The 21,034-nt window shown below is 42.5% G+C and overlaps 2 protein-coding genes across 2 annotated transcripts; both read left to right on the plus strand.

Moving 5' to 3' along the window:
- Nucleotides 1–170: 170 nt before the first annotated feature.
- rasl11a (RAS-like, family 11, member A) lies at nt 171–3,514 on the plus strand. The gene is made up of 4 exons (XM_012817311.3): nt 171–723; nt 1,437–1,493; nt 1,627–1,709; nt 2,696–3,514. The coding sequence occupies exons 1-4, from the start codon at nt 573–575 to the stop codon at nt 3,164–3,166; spliced, it is 762 nt and encodes a 253-aa protein (XP_012672765.2). The 5' UTR covers nt 171–572; the 3' UTR covers nt 3,167–3,514.
- Nucleotides 3,515–6,704: 3,190 nt separating this feature from the next.
- On the plus strand, nt 6,705–20,287 carry gc2 (guanylyl cyclase 2). The gene is given in 23 exon segments (XM_042710450.1): nt 6,705–9,209; nt 9,309–9,349; nt 10,154–10,801; nt 10,803–10,926; nt 10,929–10,991; nt 11,669–11,970; nt 12,242–12,599; nt 12,730–12,814; nt 13,126–13,222; nt 13,630–13,755; nt 13,903–13,983; nt 14,117–14,293; nt 14,563–14,719; nt 14,881–15,030; nt 15,883–16,031; nt 16,138–16,215; nt 16,217–16,302; nt 16,494–16,686; nt 16,931–17,105; nt 17,561–17,659; nt 18,111–18,205; nt 19,204–19,283; nt 19,687–20,287. Coding segments are annotated over 21 exon segments (3,375 nt in total). The 5' UTR covers nt 6,705–9,209; nt 9,309–9,349; nt 10,154–10,222; the 3' UTR covers nt 19,808–20,287.
- The last annotated feature ends 747 nt before the right edge of the window (nt 20,288–21,034 follow it).

A 21,034-nucleotide genomic window follows, 5' to 3' on the forward strand; every position in this document is an offset into this window, starting at 1 on the left:
ATCATTACTCACAAAACAAAAACAGTGGTATGCCCTGTAACGTAGCCTCTATCATATACAAATGTTCTGTGGAAATGATGCAGACAACTAAAGATAGGCTACCCTAAACCTGTTACAGGTCAACCCGATGGACCTCAACTTGGGTGACTTGTCATTATGTAGCATCGTCTGGGACGGAGTCGTCAGCCGTATCTCCTGCTAAATTCACGCCCCCATCCTATCTCGGGCGCTTCTCTCCCTGACTAAGTTTATAAGTACTGACTAAGTATTAGTTGTAAGATGCATAGTCTCCTTTATTCAGTAGGATTCAACAACAGCAGAAAATCTGCCGAGACCTATTATGTAAAAGTAATGGAGGAAATATAGCGTAGTCTACGATCGAACTGAGGCGAGTGTCCAAGGAAGCGTAATTTTAGTGGTAAGTAGTTCTGAAGAAGGCTAGGCTGCAAGGGTGAAGCCCGTTTTCGGAACACTGTGATGAGTGCGACAGAGAGGACCTCCGGAATTTCAACTTAACGGAATTTTTGGAAGAGAAATTCAGATACGACAGTGAAAAGGTCAACATATGCTAAATGCGCCTTCCTGTCGACAATACTAGAACAATGAGCTGTGGTTCTAGCAACTTTCTGCTAGTTCCAATACCGGAGTATCCCGTTCTGGACTGTGATCCTAACAAAAACGTCAAGATTGTCGTGCTTGGCGCAAGTAACGTGGGGAAAACAGGTAAACCTAGCTTATTTTTTGAAGAAACTTTTCGTGATCATTTACCATTTGTAAATATATTTCTTATCTCTACACTGGTGCAGATATTTCTGAATTATCATAGCCAATGTCAGTGTAACTCAGATCACACCCGTGTCTGTTTTAGGCCTTGTTATATATTTCTCACTTTCAAGCAGTTAGTTGAAAATGTAGGATATTTGAAAATAAAATAAATTAGGTAATTTTCGTATTACATTATTATATATAACATTCATATTTTACATACAAGTCGTATATGCTTATTTAGGTAAACACACAGTAATTCTTATCTGTTCTTTTGCTAAATAAATACATATGCCTAATATATGTTAATTGTAGAAATAAAGAAAAGTGTGTATCTGGGTAAGCAATCTCACCAGAGGGCGATATTTGCACATTCCCAGAAACAAGCCTGTCCTCCTGCCTATTGGATCAGTCTTGAACCTCACTCTCTCTCTTTCTCTCTCTCTCTCTTTCTCTCTCTCTCTCTCTCTCTCTCTCTCTCTCTTTCTCACACACACACACACACACACACTCTCTCTCTCTCCCTTTCTCTGTGTGTCTGGTGTGTATTTAAACACACCAGAAACAGAGGATAGTTTTCATAAATTATCTTTGTAAGGCAGTTGCTGCGCAAGAAAGAATGTATGTTTTGCAGGTTCTTACTGGAGTGCTTCATTTTCTTTAAACTGCAGCTTTAATTGTAAGATTTCTAACCAAGCGGTTCATCGGAGATTATGAGGCAAACACAGGTAAGGTGCATTTTAAGTGTAAATGCATTTGAACTCTGTACTCATTATTTCACTCATTACTTTATTCACTATTATTAATTTCAAGTGTTAGTTTTGGTGTCTCAAGTGATGTTAACTCCTAGTTCTATCCCAGGGGCCCTCTATTCACGAAAAATCACCTTGGACGGAGAGCAGGTGTCTCTACAAGTGCAAGACAATCCATGTGTCGCGCTCCAGGTAAGAGCCTACTGTATTTGCCTGTTGTATTATGTCATGTATTGGTTTGCTCCTGTGTATTTTCTTCTGTTGAAGCCTCTCATGTTAGACTGGGCCTATTGTTATTATGTTAGTTTAATCAATAAGCATGAACCTCAGGGATCTCACCATTTACGTTTGGCTCATATCAATTCAGTGCTTTGACCAATGAGAATGCAGCACAACAGATACAGAGAGGTCTCCCTTATTTCCATAACCGTACAAAATAGTACAGACAATAGAAACCTGGTCAACTTTATTTTCATTTCCACGTTGTGGTCATTTGTCTTTAGTTTCTGTAGCAGATTAAATCATAGACCATGAATTTGTAGCCTTGTTTTGTTCATGAGAGACTCTCTCTCTCACTCTGAAAGTATATCTAAAAATATGAAGACTTTGTACAATTCCTAAGAATATGCTGAGCATTCTTGGAGAGGGTCGAGTTACAGCACGGGACAATGCCTAAATATATGAAACTGTCAACGGTTTCGATGGCTTCGCTGTTGAGCATTGTGTCGAAAAAGCCTTTAAAGAGCAGATACAAACACTCTTGCTTTGTAGCATTCATCTCTGATTAAGGTTCCTGCTTTGGCACCAGGTTGGTTGAAAACAAGTTTATTTGAGCCTCTTCACTCCCCTAAATAGTCAACATTTAGGGTAAGGCCTTTTCATGAACATAATTGTACACAATGTTGCTCCTGAATCATAATGGCATTTGTGTACTGTGAAAATAAAGGAGAGGAACAGCCTTGCACAGCCCTCGTGGTTCTGATTAACTGACCAGACATATATCAGGGCTGCAAGCTTTTCTTTGGATGGGGCTATACAATCTCAAAATGTAACATCAACTCTCTCTGTCTCTCTCTCTCTCTCTCTCTCTCTGTCTCTCTCTCTCTCTCTGTCTCTCTCTCTCTCTCTCACTTTCTCTCTGGCGCTATCTCTCACTCTTACACACCTGTTGAAAAAAGGACGATGCAGAAGGTCTGTACTGCCAGGAACAGATTAATCGCTCCATCTACTGGGCCGATGGCTATGTTCTAGCATTCTCCATCACAGACCTTAGTAGCTACCGCACCATACAGCCACTCTACCAGCATGTGCGTCGCATCCACCCCAGTGGGAACATCCCTGTGATCCTGCTGGGCAACAAGAGTGACCTGCTGCGGGCCCGCCAGGTGCCCGCGCATGAGGGGGAGGCCCTCGCTGCTGAGCTGGGTGGGACATACTTTGAGACCTCAGCACGAGAGAACCACGAAGGCGTCCATTCTGCATTTCTGCACTTGTGCCATGAGGTGAGCCGCGCCCTTGGAGGTAGTAATGGAGAGAAGAGAAGAGGGGGGCTTCACCTGGCCAGGCCCAAGTCTCCCAACATGCAAGAGCTCAAGAGGAGGTTCCGGCAAGTTCTGTCCTCCAAGGTGAAGTCAGCCACCACGCTATGAAAGGAATAGTGCACCTTAAAGACTTGGAGAATGTTCCATCATCAGAATATAGCTCAGCCGTTATTGTCATTGCAATACAAATAAGGACCTTTTTTGAGACAAAACGAGTGGGATTGACTGGTCAAGGATTATTTTGGTTTCTTTAACATTTTGTTAATATTTTTTCATTGGTTTTATGTAAGCATGATCTATCATATCACATTCCAGTAATGTGATAATTCAATGAGGTCATTTCTGAGAAAGTGTGTGGCAGGGTGGAGTACTTCAGTTACTGGTGAAAACTTTCTCCATCTTACCATTCATGACAAATCTGTTGCGATCTGCTGAACAAAAAAACAATTCTGGATCTTTTAGAAATGATCAAAGCACACAGTAATAAAAAGTCCCCCATCTTAGTGGATTGTGTTCCCATGTTGGCCCCTGTGTCTAATGAATTTAGAGTCGACATCCGGAAGCTTCCGCCGCCGCCTCTTCCTCCCTTCAAATGACCCTCAGCATGTCCATGATGTTCTTGGTCCATGCTTTGCAGACTGTTTTGAAATGTCCTGGGGGCAAAAGCTCTTGACGGCTGTTTCTCATGACCTCTGACCTTATCATGTGACCTCTGAGTTTTTAAGGGAGTTCTGCATTCCCTCAGTTTCCCTCAGTCTGTCCTTCCCCATCTCAAGGAGCTGTGGCCAGAGTCCCTGATAAAGGCCACATTCCACTGTGGCTCACCAACATGCCTTCCTTCGTTGACCATTTGCTTGTTCACTCTCCCACGTTCTAGTGTGATCATCTCTCTGTGAGTATGGGCATATTTCACAATTGATGTTGAAAGGCAGTCATCAGATCATGTTGAAATGCAGAAGTGTTTATAAAACCCTTACTAAGAAAAGATAGAAGCAGTTCAGCCCAGCAAACATGAAACAAAAATGGTTTCCATTCCTGTCTAAATCTCACTTTCCACATTCTCTTTATTAACATGAGTGTCAGAAGAAGAACTCTTCCATATTGTTCTGTGACCTTAGATGAAATGTAAAGCAACAGTTATGTTCTTTGAGAGTCGGAATCAGGCGGCTGATGTAGAGTTTCTAAAATATTACCGAATTCTCTAATCTTCTTGTCAGTGGTCTTGTCCCTGTTCAGATACACAACAGCTGGGGTACAGAGGCATGGAACCAGATGCCTTTAGACACATTCACACACACACACACACACTTCTGTGAACTGGGGCATAGTTATGATAACTAAAGACAAATACACTCAGATACATACATACAAATACACATATGGCTCATGTTAAACATTACCAAAAATAATCCATTGGTCTGTTCCAGGTCGTTTACCCTTGTCAAGCCGTCTTCCAGTCTCTCTCTCTCTGTGTGTTTGTGTGTATTTGCACATATCTGTGTAGTGTGTAGGCCATCCTTGTTCTTGATTCACTCATCACTAACATGAATCTGCTCTGCTAATGTAAGGGAATAACTGATTTCCTGTGGTGTCATATACCAGGGTGGGATTCATGAAAGACAACTGAAAAAATAAACATTTTTCTCTCAGAAGGGGCATATTAGTTCACTCTTGGGAAATATGGCAAACGCATCTTCATCAGTTAAACGTTTGTGGCAAAAGTTGTTCCAAATCAGAAGGAATGCATGGAGAACACACATTTAGGAAGAAAGAAAGGGGCTCCCTCTGTTCAGACATGTCTGTTCCTCGTAGTGCTGGTTCATTATCAGGAGATTCAGGAAGTTCAGTCTGGTCCTCCGAGGGTCCGACTGGAAGTGAAGGTCCCAAAGGAAGGAGGGAGAGGGAGAAGTACAGAGGGAGGGGGAGAAAAGGAAAGAAGTGAAGTGGATGGCTAATGACCTGAGGACCATCATTATCGTGGCAGACCATGTGCGGGGTCTGTGGGTGCGCTAACTCGCTTAAACACCCGAGCCACATCTGCAGAGGATCTGAAGTCTATGGTCATCGCCATAAAAGTCTCAACACTGAGTAAAGAAATCGTAGGATCTAAACAGTGACATCCGTGCCATCCTACATCACATACACATAAACAGAGACCAAAAAGTATTAGAAATGATTCCTAGCGAAGTTCTACCCGAGTTATACAGTACATAATGTGAGGTCAGGATAGTGACCACATCTCTGGTCATGTCTTTTAGTGGCCTCTGACCTCATTGTATGTGTATGTCTGTGGGTTGTAACCCAGCATTCAAAATCTTTTATCTTCCTTCATCTGGAACAAGCAAAATATCAGTTTTGGCTAAAGCCATCTCTATGTTAAGATAAGGTTGAAACCACACAGTATTTGCAGTTCTTGATCCGTGGTAATATTTTCTTTGGCCATAAATACAAATACTTGATTCCTGACTATTTTGATGATAGGTAATAGAGGAAAATAAAACCCTCAAATGTCAGTGATGTCAAATGCGTAATGTGTTTTGTTGGAATAAAGTTTTGCAGTGCTGCCAAAATAATGTTTACTTTTTTGTCATGGCGATCTCCATCCTTTTACTCCCCCCTCCTTTCTCTCTCTCTCCCACCATAACAATCTGAAAGAATGTTTGGAAAAGAGAACGTTTGGAAATGTATATTTCGTCATGTTGTTGTTGTAGCATGTCTAGAAAATAGTGGATTCTGTCAGGAACATGTTGTGATGGAAAATTATTTTCAACCCAAGAATATGACATGTTTTCTTCATAATAATCCTGTGTTGAGGCGTTTGAAATACAGTTTCCCAAGGCTCACGTGTAGAATAGGTGTATGGTTCTTTTTTTATAACATAGGTTTACAGTGGTGCTTTTAATAGGCAGAGTTTGGCTGTTATTTATATGGTGTTCATGACCACTCTATAGACTACCACGCTGGGAAATTTCAAGTGAGATGGTTCACAAGAACACTATGCAGTATGACGTGTAAAGAATGAGTTAGTTTACTTTGCAGCTTTTAATGAGGCAAACCCTCAAACATTGCATCATGGTCCAGATATTACTGCAGCCGAATCAAAACCTTATCTTCCAAACTGCAGTTGTTTTTGGGAGAAGAAAAGACATTTTCATTTGACATGGAGTCTAACAAGAAGTAAAGGTCTGACACCAGTAGTTCATTTCTCCATTCACTTCAACTGTCTTTTTTTCTATATAAGCCTAATGTATTTTACAGAAGAAGACAAGACCATTTCCAAACACTTTTTTTTATATAAAACAGACAATGATTAATGTTGGATGAGTTGTAATTTTCTTTTTGATATTCATAGGGCACAAATATCATGACCAGTAGACTTATTAGTCTTATTATCAGACTAGTAGTCTTATTATTACGACTTTATAAATATACTTTATGAAATCTCCCTACATATTACAAATAAATCCTCATGGAACAAATGCCTAATCCCAACCAGTTGAGCTGGACTGAATTACACATTATGTGCATTGTATGTGATAACATTAATTATACAATAGTATAATATAGGGTACAATAATAGTATACAATAGTGTACAATTCTACAAAGTGCCTACATTATGAAACAGAGTCACAGATGGTCAAAAGATAGATTTTCAAAACAGACCGAAAACGACTTTAAACTCATTCTAGACTATACAAGACATTTGCTGGTCATTTTCTGCATACCATTTGTAGACCATGTTGAAAATAATCTGCAGGGGTTGGTCCAGGTAGAAGTATACTGCAATATGAACTAAACTGTCTCTATATTCTGTGAAGGTGAAATTAATTTATATTGTAAGTTTAAATCCAATGTTTCCAATGTTATTTTCCTTAAGGTCAAAGAAGCAGCAGATTACTTTTTCTGCCTCGGAAACACAAACCTCTTTGGTTGTGTAATCAAGGTGAAGTAGTGGCAAAGTAGGGAGGGCTATGTCATTCGTAAAAATCATCAGAACACAGCTGAGAAATGCAGCTGTCTTTCGAGGAGTTTTGAGAAGCCACATCTGGTATATCACAGTCTTAGTTTGCCCACAGCTCCTTTAACCACGTGGCCTTGCTTTATTGAACAATATTCTACCTGTTTCTGTCTACCTGCCATCACTAGCACTCCTCTCTGAACTCAATCTCTAAACAAAAAGCAGAATGGCTACAAGAAGGAGCTGGTGATTGAAATGATATTGCAGTCTATGGGTGTCATACAGGTGGTTAGCCCCATTTTCAACTGTCTTCATTAGGACTGAGTGTGACCCACCATATTGCAGCCTACCTTTTAAGACAACTAATAGAGTTTAGAGGTTGTTTAATCATGCAACATCTTTTTGTGATATCACAAGCATACATATGAAGATATTTTGCATTTAGGGACATTGTTGTAAAGCCATGATTGAGTAGCTGAGTAAATGCAATGTTTCTAATTGATATATCATTCTTGATTGGATAGCATTGTCTGATTTACATATTGATTAGATACAAAAAAGATATGATAATATCTAACTGTCTGTTCTATTTCTGAATAATGCTACCCTGTTTGGGCATAATTGTAGACTACTGGATTCTCCCAGGTGGCTATTTTAAGATGGTTGGTAGCATGTCATTGCCAGTAAATGTTGGTCTTCATCAGATGGTATTTGTGTTGCATCCTTAATGGGATTACTCCTAAACCATTAGTCAGATGGACTGCAGCAATATGAGCCTCAGACGACTGTTTGGGACATTGGTCCACTTTTAAAAAAAACCAGCTGGCAACAAGTCTCAACAAGTCTCTCAGTGCATTTGTGTTGGCACAAGACGACCCCAAGAAGGAGGAGGACCAGGGGACCATGAGGTACAGTATCATCTCCGTCACAGACAATAAAAGTGTTGAGGCCAACTCTCTCCCCCGCCCCCTCTATTTCTCCTTCTCTCCCTCTCCCTCTCCCTCTCTCGCTCATATTTCCATTCACTGCTGTCGTTGCTTTAGTGCCATGTCTCTAAATTTGGACCACATGTCCCCTTACTCAACTACAATGGCTCCTCTCCACAATAACAGAATATCAACACTTCTTGGCTAAATGCTGTCAGGCACAGCTTGCACAAAATAGAACAGCAGAGAAGGCATGTCAGCCTCAAAGTCTTTCTTCTTTCATGTCCAAGTATTACGTCTAGTGACCTACAGCATCAGAAAACTATTTCCAAACCCTGTACTTGTGGACCCCAGCAAGGCAAGACAAGAGAGGGTGACAAATCAACTGGGACAAATTAAGTAGACACTCAAGTTAATTCAAACTTGCCAAGAATGATGTCTTTGCCTTTAATTTTGTTATTTGTTTCCAGAGATTGTGCAAGTGTTACAGAGTGAAGTGACAGTGTTAGCTGAGAATGTGGAAAGAGGCTTTGGAACCAGAACGGGTCGAGTTCCACACCTAACGGACACATTGCAACTTTCTCACTGACGGGTGGGGGGCGGGGACTGGAAAAACTCAATGGATGTCAAATACTGCCCTCTAGCCTGATTAAGAGTTACTGCAGATTCTCTATTTTGACGTTGCTTTTAACTGACTCTGTGTAAGCTATTAGTTGCATGGCCAGTATATCAATCAATCTATATTAAGGGTATATGCAAAACATATGCAGGTTTGTTCTAAATGAACATGACTTTAACACAAATTCAATTCTGATTAACAAAGTTTAAGAGGAAAAGATTTTAAGAAAGAAACCTATCCCCTACATATTTTCCTTGATCCTTATATGTGGTAGCTTGCACTAATAAATTGTTAAGAGCTAGCCACTGGATTTAATATAATCTGTGGGTCACTCATCCTAGGTCAGTAGTGCTGTCATGCACAGAGGATATGACATGAAGAGGATTAGGAGCACAGTGCAATGCTATGAGGAGTCTCTGCCTGGGCCTGGGTCCACAGCACTCACCTGAACTACTAGAGCAGCCTGACCTGACCTGGGGTGGACCTTTTTTTTTTTTCTAAGCCAGAACATTCGCCTCAGTTTGCCTGTGACACCATTTGTGTGCCTGAAGTAAAGGATGTTGAATTGTAATGGCAGTGGACCTCCGAGATTGAAGTTGATTATTCTGTATGCATTCTGTAAAGCACGTTGGGATCCTGGCAGAAAGGTGCTATTTAAATACAATGTGTTAATATTATTGTTATTATCATTTTATTATTATATTATTATTACTATTATTATAATTATTATTATTCCGCGACTGAAGGGACAAACTATCATCACCTGTTCAAATGGCATCCTTGAACCGTAAGTACTTTTAAATTATGATTTAATAATTTATCATTAATGTGTTGTATATTACATATGTATTATTAGGCACACACGTATCACAGAGAACAACTAAGATTGCATTGAATTAAATTGATTATCATCAATTGAAAGTATGGCATTGGCATGACCACGTAATAAGTGCAAGATGACGGATTCATCTGAACTGTACTGATCCACTAAAGCTGTGTCTCAAACATTTGTAGTAATAAAATGGATTCAGCTCTAAAAATGCTCTCTTACTAACAGTGTGCCAAATGAGGAGGACATATGGTGTCTCTGCTTTGATATATGCAAACGTGTGTCTTGCATGTTTCTTTTGCAAGTATTTTGCAACAAATATTCAACAAATCAAGGACTGTTGTTAGGATAAAACAGGCGTCATGCTGATGTTTTAATAAACATTCCTCTTAAGTGTTCTCTCTTATACGCATGAGCCTAGCAAGGATTATATAAACTCTTCAAGCTGCAAAGACATATTTAGATAATCCTATTTCAGTTTTCTTTGTAGTTGCAGTTTGTCTTGGGTCCTCAACAAACACTGCACCTTAAGTTTATCTTTTTGCTAAATGTGTGTTGTGACATATAATACTGTATTGTCATATATTATGACATTATGATGAGAGTGACAACAGCTAGTTAGCCTAGCATCCGCGCCCTCTCAAATACATTCGTGCCTCACACTAACATGAAACATTCTTTATTCATACAGAATATATCTCACCGATAAGCCGAAGCTTTTCTAAATCACTATATTCTCCCCTTTGCTCTTTGTTTTTGCAGCAGAGATATCATCAATGGGACTTTGAGAAGGCAGTCCATAGCCTCGTGCTCTGAAGCTGGAGCCTTGAGATGCCCCACCAGCTCTGTGCCTTCCACAGCATTCCACAGACATGGCCTCAAAGAGAACGCTTGACTCCTGATCACCTGCTCCCACGCTCCCGTCCTCAGCTGGAGTGTAAGCCTTGGCTACCGTGGTTACCGAGGTTACCGTGGCTCCTGCTCATGCTGGTTTGTCTCCTCCCGTCTAAGTGTCACGCTACCGTCTTCACAGTTGGAGTAGTGGGGCCTTGGAACTGTGACCCTGTATATGCCCAGGCCATGCCCGCCGCTGCAGCCCAGCTCGCTGTAAACAGGATCAATCGGGACCCCTTGCTCTCCTTGATCGACACCTTTGACTATGTGATCCTGGAGGAGGACTGTGAGACGTCCCAGGCCCTGGGGCGGTTCCTGCACTATTACACACGCGCGGCAGCCTTCATCGGCCCCACCAACCCAGGCTACTGGGATGCTGCCGCCCTGCTGGGCAGGAGCTGGGGCAGGCCAGTGTTCTCTTGGGCGTGTGTGGGCAGTGAGCTGGATGAGCTCGGCAGGCATCCCAACTTCGCCTGCACCACGCCGCTGCCCACACTAGTGCTGTTGAGTGTCATGCGGCCACTTTCACTGGGCGCATGTTGGCATCATCTCGTCTGCGGAGGATATCTGGGTAGAGACGGCCAGTAAATTGGCTAATGCCTTGCGCAGACATGGCTTGCCAGTGGGTATTGTTGCATCTGTGGGGATGACCCTGCCAGCATGCGCAAGACCCTGGCTAAGGTCAAGAAAATGGAGGACCTGCGGAGTAAGTCCTAAAGTGCAAACTGCACAATACAGTTGGATATCTGGATGGCTGGATGTGAAGGAAATTACAGTGCTTGCATGTCAAAGCACTGTTTTGTTACCATGTCACTTTGTATTCTTCATATTAAAAGTTTTTAAGTATGACTTCTATCTAATGTAGAACTATGCTGTGGCAATGCTGTTTTCACTGCTTGGCAAGCTGTGGTATTTCCTAGATACACTGTATGCCAATCTAAATGACTTACTTGTCTTTTTCTCTTTGTCTTAATCTCTATTGTGATTCTGTCGCTCAGACTGCTGTTATCCAGCCTGTGGTTGCATATTTAGCTGACTGAGTGTCTGTCTGTGGTGTGATGTGTGTGTGTACATGTACCCTACAGTGGTGGTGCTCTGACTGAGTGTCTGTGGTGTGTGTGTGTCTGTGTGTGTGTGTCTGTCTGTGGTGTGACGTGTGTGTGTGTGTGTGTGTGTGATGTGTGTGTGTGTGTGTGTGTGTGTGTGTGATGTGTGTGTGTGTGTGTGTGTGTGTGTGTGTGTCTGTCTGTGATGTGTGTGTGTCTGTCTGTGATGTGTGTGTGTGTGTGTGTGTGTGTGTGTCTGTCTGTGATGTGTGTGTGTGTGTGTGTGTGTGTGTCTGTCTGTGGTGTGACGTGTGTGTGTGTACATGTACCCCTACAGTGGTGGTGCTCTGCATGCATTCGGTGCTGATTGGCGGTCAGGTCCAGAAGCTGGTACTGGAGATGGCTCATGACATGCGTCTGACAGAAGGCTCTCTGGTGTTTGTGCCCTATGACACGCTGCTCTACAGCCTCCCCTACATGGATGGGCCTCATCCCGCACTGCACAACAGTAGTAAACTGCTGCGGGCCTATGATGCAGTGCTGACCATCACCGTGCAGAGCCAGCGGCACTCCTTTTATCAAGCCTATCAGCAGGCCATGGATTCTGGGGAGCTTCCCTACACCAACAAGCCTCAGCAGGTGACTGGTTAGGAGGAAGGATTGTGAAGGCAGGACAGTGTGTGAACTGTATGGATGGGTCTGTTTAATGGCACGAGGGGTTCTGTTTTTGGGGCGTGTATATGCAAAGCGGTTATGTTTTGGGACGTGTATATGCAAAGCGGTTATGTTTTGGGGCGTGTATATGCAAAGCGGTTATGTTTTGGGGCGTGTATATGCAAAGCGGTTATGTTTTGGGGCGTGTATATGCAAAGGCGCTGAGCGTGGTCTGTTGCTCTTGCTCTCTCCTCAGGTCTCTCCACTCTTCGGGACCATCTACAACTCCATCCTGTACCTGGCCCACACCATGCAGCGCATGAGAACCTCAGGGAAGTGGGGGGCGTACGGGGGGAACCTGGTGCCCCATGCCCACAGCCTGTCTTTCCCAGGCTTCAGCCACCCAGTCCAGAGCAGTGGCTCAGGCGCCAGCCTGCTGCATTTTGTGATTTTGGACACAGATGGGCTGTCTGGGGAGCTGCGGCCCACTCACAGGGTGGAGCTGGAGTCAGACATGGTGAGGTATCTGGGCAGCCCCATTCACTTCCCCAATGGAGTGGCCCCTAAGACAGACTCCACCTGCTGGTTTACCCACGGCATCATTTGCTCAGGAGGTTAGGCCAACATTCAGGGTCCTGCATACAATCATAGAAAACCAGGAGTGCGTAGATAAGTAGGACAGGGATAGTATTTGTTTTCCAGGGAATTTCGGTAACATTAAAATGATGATTCTTTTGTTGCAAGGTGTGGATCCTTTGTCTGCAGTCATCCTGGCAGTGTTACTTTCTCTGCTATTCTTCTGTTTTGTCGGGATCTACTACTATATAAGGTATACTATTGCATACGTTAATGTATGGATATATTACTATATAAGGTATAGTATTGCATACGTTAATGTATGGATCTATTAGAATATAAGGTATACTATTGCATACGTCTAGTGTATGGAATTCCAAAATGATGACAAAGAGTATAATGTCTTCAATCTCCAATAAAAATGAAATCTGAATTAATTCAATTCTGTAGAAAATTACATACTAATTTATTTTGTTTTGTTAAGATGAGCATCTTCAACAGCACAGATACTGTCATCATAAACTCATAAGTGTTCATTTTTACACCTTGACGTTTGCTTCATAGGAGAAGGATTACTCAAATCGGTTTGGTCAGAGGACCCAATAAGCTCTTGCTCACCCTGGCTGATGTCACATTCATGAACCCATCTCTGAGCAACAAGGTGAGGTTTTGGAGCAGAATACGTGCCAACAGAATAAGACAAATGAAAAATATGACCAAAAAGAGATCAAGACACTTGTCTGGGGGGATCAACTCAGCACAACATTGAAGTCTAATAGTTTATTTATGAATACTAGCAGATGGTACAGTCTAACATTCCCGATCATTTGTTGCTTTTAACTATGTCATTTGCCACCCTGGTTTTAATGACCCAGTTAGTTAACTGTGTGAGCATTTGATAGAGCTGGATTTTATTGTAAGCTACATTTTTCCAGACTGAATACATCTGGAAGTTTTCCAAATACAAAACGTCATAATACCATATCGGAATAAGCTAATGATAAAATCAGAGTATATGTGACTATGAAATAGTTGTGTGACTAACTTGTATTTGTGACTTGATTTCAGAGACTCAGTCTGTTTGACAGTAGGATCAGTGGAATGAGGAAGAGCAGCTCATCCCGAAGTGTGAAGTCACCCATCTCCAGCCGCTCACCTGCCACATTAGAGAACTCCAATGTGGCCCTCCATGAGGTGAGACAGGGGGAATTATCCCTCACTCATCTGCAAGACCATCTTACTGCAATATCTCATCTAAAATGCAGTCATGGAGTATTACAGGATAGTTCCAACAAAGTGAGTGCCTATTCAATTTGTTATTTACGTCACCATCATTTACAGGGCGACATGGCATGGTTGAAAAGACTGCCACATGGACATTTTCAGACTATTAATCCCAGTACCAGTGATGTGTTTGAGATGGTAAGTTTGTTTTACAGCCTTACGTTTTACGCTTTCCTTTGTAACTTTGGTTCAATTTAAAATTCAAGAACAACCATTGAGTTCTTGGCACCGATATTTTACAAACGGCCTAATGTTCTTCTTTCTTCTCCAGATGAAGGACATGAGGCATGAAAATCTCAATCCTTTTCTGGGCTTCTTCCATGACTGTGGAGTGTTTGCCATCATGACAGAGTTCTGTTCCCGTGGCAGTCTTGAAGACCTGCTGATCAACGAGGATGTGTCACTTGACTGGATGTTCAAATCTTCTCTGATTCTAGACATCATAAAGGTGATCATTCATTAAGGATATGGACTGGGGAAAGAGTGGGCCTGAAACCCATCAGTAGTATGAACTGAATATCCATGCTGACCCGAGGGACCCACAACACCATCTTCTAGTCCAGGGGCTTAACGTTTAAATGCTCATCAAAACAGTACAATCAAGTCCTTCCTTTGCTGCTTATGAGTCATTTCCTGTGGATTTCATCCTACAGCTTTACATGCTCAGAACCTTCATTCAAAACCGATCAAGTGCAGTTTCCTTTTGCTATGTAACAGGGCATGAAGTACCTACACCACAAGAAGGTTTGTCATGGTCGTCTGAAGTCCAGGAACTGTGTTGTCGATGGACGCTTTATACTTAAAATCACAGACTACAGCTACAATGAGGTGTTGGAGGCCCAGAGGTTCCCCTATGAAGAGCCACCTGCTGAGGGTAAGGATGTGTACATTATCTGTATGTCTGAGTGTGTAGGACAAATTCAATGCATAAGGTCAAGTTTGACCATGGCCGTGTGTGAGTTTTTGACAACTGTTGTGTGTGTGCATTTCTATCTGTTGGTCTGTATGTGCTGTGTGTTTTTGTTTTGCATGCAGACCTTCTCTGGACGGCCCCTGAGATCCTAAGGGGCCCATTTCCAGGACTCTATGGCAGTTTCCCTGGTGATGTTTACAGCTTTGGCATCATAATACAGGAACTAGTGATGTGTGGGCTGCCATTCTGCATGTTAGAGATATCTGCTGAAGGTATGTGTGTGTGTGTGTGTGTGTGTGTGTGTGTGTGTGTGTGTGTGTGTGTGTGTGTGTGTGTGTGTGTGTGTGTGTGTGTTTTGTATGTTTGTGTACAATGACAATGCAGTAGACTTTCAATATACCCAATGTTTGTGAGCATGTGCGTGTGCAAACAACAACATAAACACTACTGCTAAGTAACTACGTTAACAACTTACAATCACTTTTAACCTATGGTTAACCTGTGTGCTGATATATCTATCACTTTGAACCTGTGGTTAACCTGTGTGCTGATATATCAATCACTTTGAACCTGTGGTTAACCTGTGTGCTGATATATCTATCACTTTGAACCTGTGGTTAACCTGTGTGCTGATATATCAATCCCTTTGAACCTGTGGTTAACCTGTGTGCTGATATATCAATCCCTTTGAACCTGTGGTTAACCTGTGTGCTGATATATCTATCACTTTGAACCTGTGGTTAACCTGTGTGCTGATATATCAATCACTTTGAACCTGTGGTTAACCTGTGTGCTGATATATCAATCCCTTTGAACCTGTGGTTAACCTGTGTGCTGATATATCAATCACTTTGAACCTGTGGTTAACCTGTGTGCTGATATATCAATCCCTTTGAACCTGTGGTTAACCTGTGTGCTGATATATCAATCCCTTTGAACCTGTGGTTAACCTGTGTGCTGATATATCAATCCCTTTGAGCCTGTGGTTAACCTGTGTGCTGATATATCAATCCCTTTGAACCTGTGGTTAACCTGTGTGCTGATATATCAATCACTTTGAACCTGTGGTTAACCTGTGTGCTGATATATCAAGTCATTATCTGTGGGCCGTCTGCCTGCTGCAGATATCGTCCAGAGGATCCGGAAACCTCCACCACTGTGCCGACCTGTGGTGCCACTTGGTCACGCCCCCATGGAGTGTATCCAGTTAATGAAACAGTGCTGGTCCGAGCAGCCTGATACACGGCCAACCTTCGAGCAGATCTTTGATCAGGTAAAGACTATGCTTACTGTTTGCTTTCTGCCCAGTGACCTCATTTCCATTCTATTGCTAATTCCTTCACTCTCTCTTTATGTCTGTGTTGTCCATACATGTGAAGTTTAAGAAGATAAATAAAGGAACAAAGACAAATATAATCGACTCCATGTTGAGGATGTTGGCGCAGTATTCCTCTAACCTTGGAAGATCTGATTCGAGAGAGGACATGGGAGTTGGAGGTTGAGAGACAGAGGACAGAGACACTTCTCACACAGATGCTTCCTCCGTGAGTTTCAAACGTAAACATGCACACACTCAACCCTTAAGTATGTACACGCACACACACGCACACACACACACACAGACACACACACACACAGATATAATGACAAGTTGAAATATGACATGAAATGTTCAGATTCACTTCACCCCCCAAAATAAAATGTGTGGTCTTCCACTTAACACGTCTCTGTGCAGGTCAGTGGCCGCGGTCCTTAAGCTGGGGTGTACTGTGGCACCGGAGCACTTTGAGAGTGTGTCCCTGTACTTCAGTGACATTGTGGGGTTCACTACCATCTCAGCCAACAGTGAGCCCATTGAGGTGGTGGACGTACTCAACGACCTCTACTCTCTGTTTGATGCTATCATTGGCAATCACGACGTCTACAAGGCAATACTTTCCCCTGGTTTCTGAAAAATAGAATTGATCATTTCAAGCATATCATAAGGACTATGACACCATGAATAACAGAGTGGTATATATACACACAATACAATACATAAACAGAGCAACTTGTAGATCTTCTACTGTATGTATTTCTGAATGCTGCTATGGTTAACTTTTAAGCTCCTCAATGTTATGTTAATTACTCAGTTCCTCGCTGCCAATCTCTCTGTCCATCTGCCTGGCTTAGGTGGAGACCATTGGAGATGCCTATATGGTGGCGTCAGGTGTCCCAGTGCCAAATGGCAACCGAAACGCCGCTGAGATTGCCAATATGGCACTGGACATCCTGAGTGCGATGGGCACCTTCAAGATGAGGCATATGCCAGACGTGCCTGTGAGGATGCGCATCGGCTTGCACACAGGTCCGCCTCATGACACCATGCCTACCACTACACTGACCGCTACCCCAAGGAGGGACAGATAGAACCATGCTTACCACTACACTGACCACTACCCCAAGGAGGGACAGATAGAACCATGCTTACCACTACACTGACCACTATCCCAAGGAGGGACAGATAGAACCATGCTTACCACTACACTGACCACTATCCCAAGGAGGGACAGATAGAACCATGCATACCACTACACTGACCACTATCCCAAGGATGGACAGATAGAACAATGTATACCACCGCACTTACCAGTAACCAACACTCTGTTACCACATGTATGTGTGTGTGTGTGTCTGTGTGTGTGTGTGTGTGTGTGTGTGTGTGTGTGTCTGTGTCTGTGTCTGTGTGTGTGTGTGTGTGTGTCTGTGTGTGTGTGTGTGTGTGTGTGTGTGTGTGTGTGTGTGTGTGTGCTACCCCCACAGGTCCATGTGTGGCTGGGGTGGTGGGCTTGACGATGCCGAGATACTGTCTGTTTGGAGACACGGTCACTACTGCCTCAAGAATGGAAGCATCTGGAATGCGTTAGTAGCACGCCATAACACATCAGTTTCTGGTTGTACAACATGAGTCAGGAAAATGCAATCTATCAATTTTCATAGTTCGAGCATATTAGTGTTTTGGGTATGATGTGGTGACTGGTCAAACACATGGAACCAAGTAGCTTAAGGGACAATGTATCATCCTGATGTATCGTCCTGAAAGGATTTATTTTCCAGGAATGACCATAAGACTATACATGACCATGTCTAATACACAACTACTTGGCAAAACTCACACACAAGACATCCTGGTATACAATATTATTTTTAGTAACTTTATTGGTGATTGTTGAGTTCCTTAACTCTTATAGAAGCAGAAAGGATTGAAGGCAGAGTGTCAGTATTTGAACATCTTGAATACATCGCAGTTGCATACATGTTCATGCACATTAACACAAGAATGGACAGGTGTACATGAAACTTCTTTTTGCAGCCTACCGAATCCATGTGCACAGCAGTACAGTCGCCATCCTCCTGAGTTTAAAGGAAGGCTACAGGGTGCAGCTGAGAGGCAGAACAGAACTAAAGGTGAGTTTGGCCTATACATCTTTTGTATAAATTAGTGCTGACAGTTTAACGCGTTATTAACGGCGTTAACGCAAACCCATTTTAACGCCGTTAATTTTTTTAAGATTAACATTCTTTTTCCATGCTGATGGCATTAAAATAAAAATAAAATGATGGAAAAAATACATAAACGAAGGGACATAGATAAGAATAGATAAAAAATTGCGATTAATCGCGATTCATTTTGAGTTAACTATGACATAAATGCGATTAATCGCGATTAAATATTTTAATCGTTTGACAGCACTAGTATAAATATAAATTACGGATTCCTTCTAAAATATTTCCAAAGTAGGTGTATAATTGTCGGGTCCTGTTGGTGGCTTGATACCTTGGCCACATTAGACACATTGAATGGGTTCTACTCTCAATCATACTGGCATAATCAAAACACAATGACGTAGTATTGGAAATGTCGTGTGCTGCAGTGTGTGTTATCCTGTGTGTATGAAATGTGCAGGGTCTCACTGAACTCAATATGTTTGCAGAGAGTATGCACTGATAGCGAGAACAGACGGCGAAAAATGAAAGCAAATTCAAAATGAAGACTGCGCCAAACCTACATAAGAAGACTTTCTTTCTTTTGGCAATTTATACCACAGTGGAACATAACCCAAAACTCAAACATTCTCACACATTTCCAAAATAATTTGAAACTTCAAAAAGTATGTATATATCGATGGTTTACAAAATCGCATTAACCGAATACACATTTCTTCATCTGAAAATGTGCTCTTCGTAAGCCACCCGTCCCCGTCCTCAGAATGTTTCGAATGATTGAACCACCCTTAGTCTTAATGAACTGATGAACACTTCTGATGAAGAGTAAAACGAGCTGTGTGCAATCACAGCAGCAGAAGCAGGACACTTTCCTTCTTCCACCTAGCCATTCGTCACCACCATATTTGATGGAGTCAGGCCTACCACACATCTCCCCTGAAACTGTTCCTTCTCTGCAGAGCAAGATCATGGAAAAGACTTACTGGTTGATTGGAAAGGATGGCTTCACCAAACCCCTCCCTGGAACACCAGAACTGGGGTAAGTTCCCCACCAGCCTAAAAAACTCTTTGATTTGTTGACACATATATCTTTCAGTGTTCCACCCAATCCAAGTCCAAATCCATCCAGACTACCGGAACCTTCCATTGTTGCTGCCTCTATGTTCCACTGGGTTTGCTCCCGTGTTTGATCTTTATTTCATGTAAACTGGCCAAACTTTGACACAGTATTTGTACATGGCCATGGGCTGTGTGTCAACGGCAAGCTGACTAATGAGAGATTGTAGCATCCAAAAACCTGAAAGACCTGAGAACTGATCTCATGTGCATTGGTGGGATGTTGTGGATTCTTATGTGATGTATGAACTATGTTCCAATTACAGGCATGACACTTGATGACTGTAACAGCTTTGCACTATTTTGTTTGTTTGTTCTCCCCACAGACCTGCGAATAAGGATTTGAAGATCCTTCTCCATAAAGCAGTGAGGAAGATCTCCACTGTGCGTCAGGTGGCTCAGCTTGGCATGATGGATGAGGGCAATGTCATGATGCACCATCACTGACCCCACCCCCATCGTGTTGGCTGTTTGACCTTTCACCTCTACGAGGAGACAATGACTGGAATGTTGAGTTTATAACACAGGCCTGGCATTCCATGCAAACACTTAAGAACATGAGAACAAGTCCACACAGAATCTACGGTTGCTTGCTTCATTTGCGTGCTCTAGGAGGAGAGGGAGGAAAAGACATTTGGCAGAGCATAAAAACTTTTGTGAGATATGATGGGATTCAAGAAGAAGACATGGAAAACGTGCATGTCCATTATGATGAACTTCTCTCTTTAGGACCGCTGACTGTCCAGTGCACAAGGAGATTAGTGGGTTTCAAATATGAGACACCTTTGGAGACGCAGTCACGTGGGCAACTATAATTACCCTGGGATTTCATTACTCAGCAGGGGGTGGATCAGATGTATCAGGAGGACCAATGAGAGAGAGAGAGAGAGAGAGAGAGAGAGAGAGAGAGAGAGAGAGAGAGAGAGAGAGAGAAAGAAAGAAAGAAAGAAAGAAAGAAAGAGAGAGAGAGAGAGAGAGAGAGAGAGAGAGAGAGAGAGAGAGAGAGAGAGAGAGAGAGAGAGAGTGTGAGTGAGTGAGTGAGTGAGTGAGTGAGTGAGTGAGTGAGTGAGTGAGTGAGTGAGTGAGTGAGTGAGTGAGTGAGTGAGTGAGTGAGTGAGTGAGTGAGTGAGTGAGTGAGTGAGAGAAAGAGAGCGAGAGAGAGAATGAGTGAGTGAGAGAAAGAGAGTGTGAGAGAGAGAGAGAGAGAGAGAGAGACCAAAGTTTTGTTGATGTTCATAATGCAGACAGAACTGCTGTGATCTTAATAACTGTTCTACATTTGACCTTTTTGTCATTAGTACTTAAAACAGTGCCGTTCAACATCATTCCTGGTGTATGAAGACTCTCTTAGCATTGACTCAGTTCAAAGCCAATCCTCAAAGTGAGTGTCATTGTTAATGCTCTGAATCACTCTCTCACACACTACACGGAGTCTACACAGAGTCTACACGGAGTCTACACAGAGGACTAGAAGGAGATACTGGGAGTCCTCTTGTCTGATGAGGACTGAGGCACTACACCAGAAACTAGTGATTTGTGCAGTGCCTAAGCCATTCTGTTTGGGACTAGTTTGCAGATTTGTTTGCATACTGGTTTTCAAAAACATTGTTGACTTGACTGACTTACTGCCTTCAATGGCACCAAGTATGGTCACTGTTATTATTATTGTTACAT

This window comes from Clupea harengus, chromosome 18 (assembly GCF_900700415.2).
Source record: "Clupea harengus chromosome 18, Ch_v2.0.2, whole genome shotgun sequence".
Lineage (NCBI taxonomy): Eukaryota > Metazoa > Chordata > Actinopteri > Clupeiformes > Clupeidae > Clupea > Clupea harengus.